Source organism: Odocoileus virginianus, chromosome 5, assembly GCF_023699985.2.
Source record: "Odocoileus virginianus isolate 20LAN1187 ecotype Illinois chromosome 5, Ovbor_1.2, whole genome shotgun sequence".
Lineage (NCBI taxonomy): Eukaryota > Metazoa > Chordata > Mammalia > Artiodactyla > Cervidae > Odocoileus > Odocoileus virginianus.
Window position 1 is genome coordinate 81,582,081 of NC_069678.1, and position 13,006 is coordinate 81,595,086.

The 13,006-nt window shown below is 47.7% G+C and overlaps 2 protein-coding genes across 2 annotated transcripts in view; one reads left to right on the forward strand and one right to left on the reverse strand.

The window, feature by feature from the left end:
* Positions 1 to 6,924, forward strand: part of ZSWIM5 (zinc finger SWIM-type containing 5) — a 166,921-nt gene extending 159,997 nt beyond the window's left edge. The window contains exons 12-14 of the mRNA XM_020897427.2: positions 2,596 to 2,759; positions 3,243 to 3,324; positions 4,084 to 6,924. Of these exons, the coding sequence (XP_020753086.2) occupies positions 2,596 to 2,759; positions 3,243 to 3,324; positions 4,084 to 4,946 (1,109 nt within the window). The 3' untranslated portion in view covers positions 4,947 to 6,924. The remainder of the gene's footprint in view (positions 1 to 2,595; positions 2,760 to 3,242; positions 3,325 to 4,083) is intronic.
* A 914-nt stretch (positions 6,925 to 7,838) lies between these two features.
* UROD (uroporphyrinogen decarboxylase) lies at positions 7,839 to 11,293 on the reverse strand. The gene is made up of 10 exons (XM_020897373.2): positions 11,186 to 11,293; positions 10,404 to 10,516; positions 10,203 to 10,282; positions 10,065 to 10,127; positions 9,649 to 9,846; positions 9,385 to 9,546; positions 8,879 to 9,016; positions 8,570 to 8,670; positions 8,421 to 8,487; positions 7,839 to 8,080 (listed from the first exon to the last, which is right to left on the reverse strand). Exons 1-10 carry the CDS (start codon positions 11,203 to 11,205, stop codon positions 7,919 to 7,921), a joined length of 1,104 nt encoding a protein of 367 aa, XP_020753032.2. The 5' UTR covers positions 11,206 to 11,293; the 3' UTR covers positions 7,839 to 7,918.
* Between the last annotated feature and the right edge of the window lie 1,713 nt (positions 11,294 to 13,006).

Consider the following 13,006-nt stretch of genomic DNA (forward strand, 5'->3'; position numbering starts at 1 on the left):
TTTAATCTGCATCCTAAAGCAAAGGAAAATAAAAAATAAATAAGTGGGACCTAGTTAAAAGCTTTTGCACAGCAAAGAAAATCATCGGCAAAAATGAAAAGACAACCTACTGAATGGGAGGAAATACTAGCAAACAGAGTGACGAGTAGGGAATTAAATCCAAAATATACATTTCATGTGAACTAACATTAAAAACCCTTGATTTTAAAAATGGGCAGAAAACATGGATAGACATTTTTCCAAAGAAGTACAGATGGTCAACAGGCACATGAAAAGATGCTCAATATCATTAATCATCAGAGAAATGTAAATTAAAAACCACTTCAAAAATAAATAAATAAATAAATAATTAAAATAAAAACCACTTTGAGATATCACCTCACACCTGTCAGAATGACTGTTATTAAAAAGAACACAAATAACAACTGTTGGTGTGGACGTGGAGAGAAGGGAACCCTTGTACACTGTTGGTGGGAATGTAAATTGATGCAGCCACTGTGGAAAATGATTTGGAGGTTTCTCAGAAAATTAGAACTGTGATATGACCCAGCAGTTCCACTCCTTGGTATATATCCAAAAAATGTAAAACACTAATTGAAAAAGATACATGTACCCCAATGTTCATGACAGCATTATTTACAGTAGATAATAAATAGAACCAACTTAAGTGTCCCATCAACAGATGAATGGGTAAAGAAGAGATGGTATAAATATATAATCAAATACTGCTCAGTCATAAAAAAGAAGAAAATTTTGCCATTTACAGCAACATAGATGGAATCGAAGGCTATTCTGCTAAGTAAATTAAGTCAGAGAAAGACAAATATTGTATGATAGCACTTATATGTGGAATCTAAAAACTACAACAAACTATTGAATATAACAAAAAAAGAAACAGACTCACAGATTATGAGAGCAAACTTGTTACCAGTGCGGGGGGTGGGTAAGGTGGGGAGGAGGGTCAAGATGGGGGAAGGAGTTTAAGAGATACAAACTACTATGTATGAAATAAGTAAGCTACAAGGATAGATTGTAGGAATATAGCCAGTATTTTATAATAGCTATAAATGGAGTATAACCTTTAAAAATTGTGAATCACTATGTTGTATACCTGAAATGTATATAATATTGTACATCAACTAAAACTAAATGAAAAAAAAAAAAGAGCTACCAAGCCATAAATAGACATTTAAGGAAACAAATGTATTTTGCTTCCTGAAGGAAGCCAGTCTGTAAAGCTTACATACTATTCCAAATCTGTGACATTCTGGAGAAGTTAACACTATAGAGGCAGTAAAAAGATCAGTAGCTTCAGAAGGCAAGAGAAGAGGGATGAACAAGTAGAGCACAGGAGATTTTTAGAGCAATGAGTCTATTCTATATGACAGTAATGGCAGATCCATGATACTATGCATTTGTCAAAACCCATAGGATTGTACAACACAGTGGACTCTAATGTTAACTATGGACTTCAGTTAATAATAATGTATCAATGTTCGTTCAATGTAAGATGTTAGTAATAAGGGAAGCTGAAAGGGGAGAGAAAGGGATATGTGAGAACTCTGTCTTATCTGCTCAATTTTCTGTATACCTAAAACCACTTTAAAAACATAAAGTCAGGGATTCCCTGGCTGTCCAGTGGTTAGGACTCTGCTCTCGCCACTGAGGGCCTGGGTTTGATCCCTGGTTGAGAAACTCAGGTCCCACCAAAAAAAAAAAAGTCCATTAAATGTCTTCATTGTTTTTAAAGAGGATAGAAGGAAAAAAGGTAATCTCTCAATCCTGACACCCAAAGATAACTACTACTGCTAAGACAGTGTTGTAAATATCCCCACATATTTTCTATTCATATATGTGCATGCACACACATATTACCTGTACACAAATTGTTTATAATTCCCTCCACAACCTTAAAAGGTTATTGTTTCCATTTTATAGATGAAGTAACTGGTCTGGTACATGGCTGAACTAGGTTCATTTCCCAATGTATTTTACTCCAAAGCCTGTACACTCTTAGCACTGCACCTCTTTGTAAAACATAAGACCTACTTTTTCTTCTATCTTTATTTCACATTTTACCCCTTCAGAAGATATACCAATCTTTCATATACCCTACTGCCTTCATGTCATATGGCACTCATGGCATCCCTGCAATGTATTCTATAACTCTGTGCACTCATACTTGCCTACTGAATAAGAAGTGGTAGCCCAGCTCCAGGGAACTGCACTGAGAAGCAGACTGTGGGACTGGCATACTTTTTTGGCAATAATATAGCTTCCTTCTCCTGTATAAGTAGCTCTCAAAATTCAGGTGTTAGAAAAAGTTATTTCTGGGCCCTAAAGATCCTGAGGGGAAAAAAGGGTAAGGGGTCGAGGCCATTGAAAAGGTGGAGAGAAGTGAATTTGCATGGGTGCCTGGGGAAGGAAGGAGCCTCCAGTGGGTTCAGTGGAGACAAAGCTTGACCACCCCAACCATTTGGAAGCATTCAGTGCATTGACACCAGCCAGTTCAACCAGCACCTGTTGTGATCAGCTGACTGTTCAGAGACACTTTAAAGAAGACCTTGTCCCTGCCCCTTCTCTCGGCACCTGTAGGGGACACTCTGAGGCTCCGAACAATCCTGGAAGCAATACAGAAGCACATCCATTCTTCCTCCCTCATCTTCAAACTGGCCCAAGATGCATTCAAGATTGCTACTCCCACGGACAGTAGTACAGATGGCACCCTGCTCAACGTGGCCTTGGAGCTGGGGCTACAGGTATGGAGGAGGAGTGGGCCATCCCCAGTTTAGACTTCTGGCCTAGTGACAGGTAGTTAAGATCCCATGAGGACTGGAGTGGGCATGGGCCAGGTCTGATTCTTTCTGTGTCCCCAGAACATAGCTTCTAGGCTAGTCACAAAGTCAGGACTCAATTTTGGGCTCTGTTTTGAGGTTAAGGCCAGTTAAGCAGTATAGCCTTGGGCTCCACAGGGTCCCCATCTTCTCCCTACCCACTCCCATTCCTCCAAGTCAAGGTGTGGTATAATAAGGGCTTTATTCATTACAGGTCATCAGAGAAACCTTCTATCTGATTGGTGGCAGGATAGGGCAGAAATTAAACAAACCCATCTGTACTTCTTAGGGGAGACATGGTTGTTTAAGGCACAAATAAATACATGTACATAAATGAATGGCAAGGAGGAGGGAGAGGTTATAGCAGTTATGCTTAGTCCGCTGGGAATGCCACTTTTTTTCGCCCAGGTGATGAGGATGACCTTATCAACCCTCAACTGGAGGCGCCGGGAGATGGTGCGGTGGTTGGTAACCTGTGCTACAGAAGTGGGTGAGTCTCCAAGCTCCCTGTGCCCCCAGGGGAAAGGATTCCTAGGCCCTACTCTTGAGACAGGACAGCAAATCCTGAGCACTCTCATATTCCTATTATTGATGGCCTAGGGAAGGATGAGGCTGCTGGTAGGAGAAGATGGCCCTGTTCAGCCTGACCAAGCTCTGCCCTCACTGCTTGGACCATACCCTGAGGGCAAGCAGCACTCTGATCCTCTGATGAAAACATTCTGAAAGAATGAATTTTCAGCCACCAGGACTCGAGTGCAGCCTTGGGAGGTAGTTGGCCCAGTTCTTTAGTCCCAGTCCCTGTCCATGCTTAAGAGAAATCCCAAACAACTTGGAGGCTTGAGACCCCATCTAGTGACCAAAGCCCCAGCACAAAACTCTGCCCTGAGAGGCTTCACTTCAGCTAGAAAACCCAGGGGCCGATCTGAGACTCCTGCCTTGGAGCAGGCAAACCAGAGGCTCTGTTGCTCCATCCTTGTGAGGAGCTAAGAGCACCTGCAGAAACTTTCAAACCTCTGACCTGGGGGAAGGAAGGGATGGAAAGAGACCTCAAATGGGGTCTGGCCATCGGGGTTGCCCCTGTAGCCCTGGTTACTACAGATCATTTCAGGGCTGCTGAGAAGGAGGGAGGGCTGCTGAGAAGGAGGGAGAGCTTGTCCCTGCAGGCCAAGTTCTCGCCCCAAATGGTAATCTGGGCAGACCTGGATCAGGACCCGGAGGCTCGTGGCTGAGCACAGGCTCTCCTTGACAGGTGTGCAGGCCCTGGTGAGCATCTTGCAGAGCTGGTACACACTCTTCACCCCCACCGAGGCTACCAGCATTGTGGCTGCCACAGCCGTCTCCCACACCACCATCCTGCGCCTCAGTCTTGACTATCCACAGCGGGAGGAGCTGGCCAGCTGTGCTCGCACCCTGGCGCTGCAGTGCGCTATGAAGGATCCGCAGAGCTGTGCCCTGTCGGCCCTTACCCTCTGTGAGAAGGACCACATCGCCTTCGAAGCAGCCTATCAGATCGCCATCGATGCTGCGGCTGGCGGCATGACTCACTCACAGCTGTTCACCATCGCCCGCTACATGGAGCTCCGTGGCTACCCGCTACGTGCCTTCAAGCTGGCCTCACTGGCCATGAGCCATCTCAACCTGGCCTACAACCAGGACACCCACCCGGCCATCAACGATGTGCTCTGGGCCTGCGCCCTCAGCCACTCCCTGGGCAAGAATGAGCTGGCGGCCCTCATCCCCCTGGTGGTGAAGAGCGTGCACTGTGCCACAGTGCTTTCAGACATCCTTCGGCGCTGCACCGTGACTGCTCCAGGATTGGCCGGCATCCCAGGCCGCCGCAGCTCAGGAAAGCTCATGTCCACTGACAAGGCTCCCCTGCGCCAGCTGCTGGATGCCACCATCAATGCCTACATCAACACCACACACTCGCGCCTGACGCATATCAGCCCTCGCCACTACGGAGAGTTCATTGAGTTTCTGAGCAAGGCCCGGGAGACCTTCCTGCTGCCGCAGGATGGCCACCTGCAGTTTGCCCAGTTCATCGACAACCTCAAACAGATCTACAAAGGCAAGAAGAAGCTGATGCTGCTGGTGCGAGAGCGCTTCGGTTGAGAAAGCAGACGGCTCGCTGCCAGGGCAGCCTGGGCTCCCAGGTAGCATCAGGTCAGGCCACGGATACAAGCATTTGTCCACCCTGAGAGGACTCTGAGCACCTGTGGCTGAAGCCAGAGGACCACAGGGCTAGGCATGGGAGAGTCCAGCTCTAGCCAACACGCCTGCCTGGGCAGGGTTCTCACAACAGCCCACTGTTCCTGGAGGAGCAGGGCCCTGCAGACCGATCAGCACCCACAACATGCCACCTCAGGCCCTTGTATCCTGCGTGTCCCGGGCATTGCCCCTCTCTCCCTTGGCAAACACAGAACACTGTTCCGTCTCAGGGATTGCGTAACCAGAGAAACAGAAGCGTTTATGGTACTGTAAATACTATAGTCTGTGTGTTGCCAATTATGTTGTAAAGTTGTAACTATTTATAATTCTGGTTCTAATTTGATGGGTACTTGAAGTAGCTGTGGGTGGGAAGATAGGCTTGTTTTCTGAGGAGATTCACAACCATTTCTCAGGTTTCCCTTGCAGAGTATATTCTGTTGGCAGTGGAAGATTGAGGGTGGCAGGGAGAAAAATGGCCAGTTAAGAGGAAATCTCAAGTCTAGTCTATGCAGAAACCCCAGCCTGCAGAAGGGCATTCATAGCCCAGTAATGGGTGAGGAGGCCCAGTCTGGACTTAGACTTTGACCTCACGAAGCCATGAGGCCACAGAAGCTGTTGTTCCTGCCTCACACAGCCTCTCTAGGAGCCTGACAAGTTCCTGAGAAACAGGTGAAGGTGAACAGGAGGCCACTGAGCTCATAATGTTCATCTGCTCTGGACACCATTGTGTTAGAGTATCTGGTTTCATCTCTTAAGTGTGTGTAGAGACCTGAATGACTGAATACGTGTGTCTGTGTGCATAGGTCTATCTCTGCGTGCCTGTATGTGCACATATATATTTATGTGTATGTGTCAGGTCTGTGTGCTGGACGGTGGGTTTCTGTGTGAGGGTACACACATATGTGAGCATACTGTGGTACATATCTGTGTGTCTGTTGCTGTTTGCTGATGCATGTTTAGTCTGTGTGTATCTGGCCACACATGAGTGCACATGTATAAATCTGTTTGGTCTATATCTGTCTCTGTATGTGTAACTGTGGGATTTCCACATGTAGGTTTGTCTGTGAATTCATGTTCTAGGATCTGCATGAATGTGTCCCTTCTCTTTTTGCCAGATCTCTCATCCCCATTCCTCTCTCGCGCCAGCTAAACATGTTCCCCATCTCTGTGGCTCCTGTACTCACCACTGTCACCCAACAAGCTCCTGAGCACTAGGCTCCCTCTGCCCTGAGTGGCTCCTTCAGCGCCACATTTCTCTGCTTCCCCTGCACCTGCTTTCTTCCCCTGCCTTTCTACCTCAAGCTTCCTCTGCCCTCTTCTGCTACAGTCCCATGGGTCACTGATTTGGAGGCTGCGGCTGGAATGCATTTGGCCTTTCCCTGTCTGACTAGTTTCTAGGCCAGGTGGACAACCCCTCTGTTAGCTCTGGCTGACCTCCACAGTGCGTCATGTTCCTGCTACCTTCCTGCCCCCCTCCTCAGCCTGGAATTGTAGGAGATAGCACGGGCGTTCAGAAGAGTCATTTAGATGCCAGTATCTTGGTGTTCACTGTTTCCTGTCTTAGTTCCTGAGTAGGGGGTGGGGCGTGATAGGGAAGGGGTGGTCTAGCTAGAGTGTGAACTAAGAACCTGTCTGCTTTAGTTTCCTTTCTCTGACAAACTATATCACTTTTTTTTTTCCTCCACACTGACCGATAAGTTGTATTTGCTGTTTGTGGCTACTCAAGTCTTACTGTTCCATCATGGGCCGTACAACCTCTCAGTCTGACAGGTTGGTTAAAAAAAGAAGATACCACTCCCATTTCTGTATCACAGTTGCCGTTTTTTAGCAAGTATGTGAACTCACAGCTTTTCTATGAATAAATCACAAATCACAGAAAAGATCATTTTTCTAAAATCAGGAATTGTGTTCTTTCAATAAATGGGGCCCTTCTCTGTATTCTCCATCACCCTGGCTGGGACAGGGAGCTGGTTAGGCCTATAGCACAGAGGGTTCCTAGCACTCTAATAAGATGTGGAATGACAAATGAAGGTCTCCTACCACACCAGACCCCTCTGCAGAGTTCACAGGCATGTCAGGGCCAGACCCCAGAAAGTAGGTACCATTATGATGAGCAGAAACATCAAGATACTGAGAAAATTAGAGGGTATGCACAGAAGCCTATGGGTGTCAGAAGCCTTCTCAGCTCAGTGATGCATGTCTAAGCAACTCAGCCAATCTTTATGCCCTCTTCCCAACTTTTCGGGTCAAAGCTGAAGGCCTCTCAGCTTCTTCCTGCTGACCTAGACTCCATCTTCCTCAACAGGCCTTTCTGAATATTCTAACCATTGCTGTGTCCCTCTCTGATCTCTATGCCCTTCCTCCCCAGACACAAAGCCCTGGCTTCACATGCTGTAAAGTGAAAGTGAAGTCGCTCAATCGTGTCCAACTCTTTGCAACCCCATGGACTGTAGCCCACCATGCTCTTCCATCCATAGAGTTTTCTAGGCAAGAGTACTGGAGTGGGTTGCCATTTCTTTCTCTATCACATGCTGTAGGGACCCCATTTCCCTGCACAGGTCACAGCTCCCACTCCTAGGAAGATCTATGCAACCCCATGTGGCTCTGGGGCTTGGAAATCTGAGAGCACAATGGTGTCAGGGCCCTGACATGAAGTCCGACAGTGCCAAGGCACTGATATCTGAGCTCTAATGACTTGTGGGTGAGGATGCAAGAAGCAGCACAGGGAAGGAAGAGGCTAAGAAGGAACAGAGGATGAGGGCACAGATCTTTCACAAACAGAACCACATGCAAGACTTCAACTCTGGAACTTTTATTCTCCTGGAAACAATCATCTGTGTCAGTGGTACTTCAGGGAAAAGGGAAAAGGGGCACGCTCAATTCTGTCGAAGCAGGCGAGAGTGTTTGTGCACAGCATCCACAAAGGCTCCCACATGTTCCGGGTCCATGTCGGGGTAAAGTCCATGGCCCAGGTTGGCAATGTAGCGCTGTGGCCCAAAATCATTCAGCATCTGCTGCACCAGCTTCCCAATCTCCTCCTGGGGGGACCAACAGGGCAGTGGCTGCAGGGGGGCCAGCACGCCTCTGCCCTCCATATACATGATAGTGACACACATACACGGAGGCACTCAGTATTACTCAGTCATTCAGAAAAAACTTTATCGGATGCCTAGTATGGACCAGGCACTAAGAAAAGCCAGATAAACAAAATCAGTGAAAAGAAAGTCCTGCCTTCCTAGAGTCCGTGTTGTGAATGGAGTAGAGGGAGGGATAAACCGATGATGAAAACACACACATAGTAATAAACACAACCATGTTCAGAACCATGAGAGTGCAGAGACAAAGTCACCGACACACACACAAGAACCTGGTTGTTACCTCAGATGCATACAGGGCACAGGGGTCCAGGTTGCCCTGCAGGGTCACCGTCTTTCCCACGCGTTCCCTGGAAGCAGAGTCAGTGCCCTCTTCTGGTGACTGCACATATTGCAGCTGTCCCCTGTTCCACCTCACCTTCCATCACTCACCGGGCTTTCTCGGGAGCCACTGTCCAGTCAAGCCCAACCACCTCATAGCCAGCCTGGGCCAGCTCCTCCAGGGCAAAATGTCCATCCTTAGCAAAGATGATCTGGGGGAAAGGGCAAATCTCAGGCTGCAGAGAGCTTTGCTCTACTGGCTATTAATAATATACCTTAGTCGTACTTCTGCTGCCCTCTAGTGGTCACTTAGTTCCATGCAGGACTTAACCTGATAGCTCCATGGGCCCACCTTCCCTCAGCTCATCCCCATCCTTACCATCATGGGCCCACCTTCCCTCAGCTCATCCCCATCCTTACCATGGGCACCGGTGCCAGGCCTGCCTCCTGCAGCCCGGCCTTCACTCGCTTGGACACGTCACGGATGTAGGGCAGTGCAAACCTACTGAAGAGTTGTGGGCCAAGATGCCCTGCATGGGACTCAAAGAGCTGCAATGCCTACAATTACGGGGTGGTGAAAATAAATGAAATACGTAACATACAAAGAGCAATTATCTGGCCCCACATGTAGAATGTGCCTCAATTTTCCCCAAGTGACTTCATCCCTGAGATTGCCTAAACCTAGAAATCCAGTTCCAGTCAAAGAGTTTTGCCTTCTCCAGATCCCAGTGCTAGCTTTTATCTTTGAACAGAGTACTAAGCCCCCCTCCCAGTGTCTGGGCTTAGCTGCTCCAGCCAGATTATTGCAGGTCAAGACTCTTTTGTGCCTGGCATTAAGATACCTAGTTTATCAGGTATAAGGAACTGAATTGTTTCTAGTCCTTAAAAATTAAGCCCTGGCTATTCGTCTCTCCCTCAGGTCTTACCTGGGCACCAGCAGCCACTTGTCCTACCAGATAAGGGACAAGAGCATCAGTGAGGATGCGAAGCAGCTGGTGACTGGCTTGTGGTCTCTGGTAAAGCCAGCGCTTGGCCTGAGACATGGTGCTTGAGCCGCCACCCTCAACCATATATGTCATCAGAGTCCACTGCAAAAGGCAAAAGCCAGACTGACACTTCTTCCCTTGTCTTCACCCAGACCTGCCAAAGTAACTTCTCCAAGCCCAAGTCCCTGCCCTGGTCCATATTACCGGGGCACCAGCAAAGCCAATCAGTGGCACACGCCCAGCAAGCTGCTGTCGAGTGAGAGTGATGGCCTGGAACACATAGCCCAGCTCAGAGGCCACTGCTGCTGGATCCCGGAGGCGCTCTAAGTCCCGCTCTTCTCTTAATGGGTCTGGGAAGCTGGGCCCTTTGCCAGGTACCATGGTCACCTCCATGCCCAGTGCCTGGTGGGGGAGAAAACATCTGGGTTCCCAACCTGTAACTCCTGGAGAACGAGATCTGTTCAACCCATGCCAGGAAGGAGGAAAAGGAGAATGAAACTCAGCCAAGCTCTGTCTCCTCCAGCCTGTTTTTCCCTCTGTCCCATAAGGATAAGTGCTTTTCTTGAGCCTTGACTGTCCTTTCTGTTTTACACATTTGTGAGTCAGATCTGAGCAGGTACCTGGGGTACAACAAGGATGTCGGAGAAGATGATGGCAGCATCCAGAGGGAAGCGACGCAGTGGCTACAGGGAACAGAAGACAGATTGCTAGGTGGCCTGCGGAGGGCATAAATCCCTCCTCTTTTGTTGACCCCTCACCTGCAGGGTAAGTTCACAGCAGGCTTCTGGGGAGCGACAGGTGCTGAAAAAGTCCTGGGCAGCCCGAGTTTCCCTAAACTCTGCAGAGAGAAAAGGTAAGGCAGGGCTCAGCCCTGAGGAACCTCCAAGAGCCCTTCTCTGCCCCTCAAAAACCTTTCCCTCTCCAGAGTTTTACCTAGACTCCGAGGCCCTGACCCTGACCTGGTAAGTAGCGTCCTGCCTGCCGCATGCACCAAACAGGAGTGTAGTCTGTTTCTTCTCCCCAGGCTGCTCGAAGGAAGGTGTCATTCTTAAGCTCCGGAAAACCCTGAGGTCTGGGGATCAGGAGGAGGGAAGGGTAGGTCTCAGTGAACTAGCCTGGGGGTTGGGCAGAGCTCGCGTTCTAAAGGCGGATACGGTCCATCCAGCACGGCTATCTGCCTTCTCCAGACCAGCTACCAAGCTGCGCCTCCCCGCCGATTCCGCCCTCTGCCTATCAGGTGGTGTACAGGACTAGAAGGGCCGGTGCTGGGGCCTTGACCCTACGCATAGTCCCAGTTTCCCCAGGCTCAAAGCCACTGGAAGGACTGGGAGAGTGGGGTTGAGGGAACGAAAACTCACTTAGGAGAACTGGTGGGGGGAAGGGGTGTCTCTGAAACAAGGGTACCAGTGAGCTAGTTCCGGGGCTGGAAGGTTTTGGGGCTGAAAAATCTCCAGGCGGGGGGATAGTCATGGGGAAATCAGAGATGAAAGTCCGAAATGCGGATCTTAGTTGAGGATTAGAAAGTCCAGGGGGCGTCTCCTAAATTAAGGTCTGGGGTACGCAGTCCAGCTAGGTAGTCCCTGGGATGAATACTTTAGGAATCCATGGTTGGAGGATTTGGAATCCCAGCGACTTGGGTTCTCCGGGCTGGGGAAGAAGGGTATAGGAACAGATTCCTAGGCTGAAAGATTCAGGTCAGAAGCCCCTATGGCCACACTGCGTGGTGGCCCAGAGAACTCACCTAGACTCTTTCGCCTCCATGATAAGATGTCCGTAAACGCGAGCACACTCCCCGTTATAGACTGAATCTGAGCCTGCCCTCTGCCCAGGCTCCGCCCCTTCCAGGGATGAGCCAGGGCAGTCGCCATGTTGAAGGTCACATGATCAGACTCCCGCTACCGCTCCTGGGCTGCCCCAGCTGCTGCCGGTAGGACCCCACCCCTAGTCTCTTCACCGTAAAGTCTGCTGTAGCGGCGCAACAACAAACACACATTCACCCCACCCCCCCACCCCCACCCCCACTTCCCCAAAGAACTTTGTTGTAAATACACTTGGCATGGTATGAGGAGTTTGCTTTTCTCTGACGGCCTGGGAATCCCAGAAAACTCGGCCCAAGGCTCACTTTTCACTGCCACTCTCCACAGTTCTAATAATTTTATGCCGGGCCCAACCAGCCACAACTGTGATAGCACAAAGTTGTACAGGAAACTGAAATAATATTTATATTACCTAGAAAGAGGCGGGCACTATAATAGGTGCAGAGGTTACAGTGGTGAACGAGGCATTTTCTTTCTTTAAAGAGCTACAGACTGATGAGGAAACATAGAAGTCAGCAATCACAATGGTAAATGTTTTAAAGGGAAAAAGCTAGACACAAACAGCAAGGACTCCATTTAATTGGGGAAAGCAATGGGGTGTTCCAAGCAAAGGGAACAGCATATGCAAAGAGAAAATGCAAAAGAGCAATTGGCTTAATGGAAAATGGGATATCAAGCTAGTGGATTTAAATAGTCTGGAACTATCCACAGAGTTCTGCTCATGCAGGCCTTTGTTAAGTGCACGTATTCACTTTATCTTGTAGTAGCGTGACAGCATACAAAGAGCTTGAAGAGATCAGCAGAGAGGCACTGTGTTCCCAACTTACTAAGGAGAAAAAAATGGAAAACTTTCAAAATTACATGGGATTATTTATTTATTGATACCTTTATTTGATAACTATATCAAAACAAAGTTTCCACCCAAGTGTCCATCAACAAATGAGTGGATAAACAAAATGTAGTGTATTTATACAATGGAACATTATTCAGCCATAAAAATAAAGTTCTGATACATGCAACAACATGGTTGTAACATTAGGCTGAGTGAAATAAGACTGACACAAAATGACAAATACTGTATGGTTCCACTTATATGAAATATCTAGAATAGGCCAATTCTTAGAGGCAAAAAGTAGATTAGAGCTTTAGTAGATTAGCTCCCAGGAACTAGGCAGTGGGGACAATGGGGAGTTATTGCTTAAGATTACAGAGTTTCCTGTTTGGGGTGATGAAAAAGTTTTGGAAATAGATAACTGTACACTTAGAAAAAACGGTCAAGATTGCAAATTTTGTTATATGTATTTTTTACTATTAAAAATTAATGTTATATATAAAAAAGCAGTGATTTGTACACTTGAAATTTGTACACTTTATATGATATGAGTTACATCTCAGTAAACTTCAATAAACAAGGGTGGGGGAGGGACTAAGTTTCCTTTTCCTCCGTGATTGTACATCACTAACAACTTCTGTACATGGTTTGTTTGTTTGTTGTTTGTTTGTTTTTGCCTCCTCTCTTCCCACGTTGGCCTTTCCTCTCATTTGGTTTAGAATTACTGGGAGAAACGGTAATGATCACCAGTGTCCTGAGGTTAGGAGTAACCACCAGGAACAAGTCTAAACGACTCAAGAGTCCCGTCAGCAGCCAGGCTGGGGAGGGATTATTTTCCCAAACGTTTTAGTCACACTGCTCCTAGGATGGGAAGCCTGACAAGATAGCTAATAGATTCTTAAAGATTCAGCTG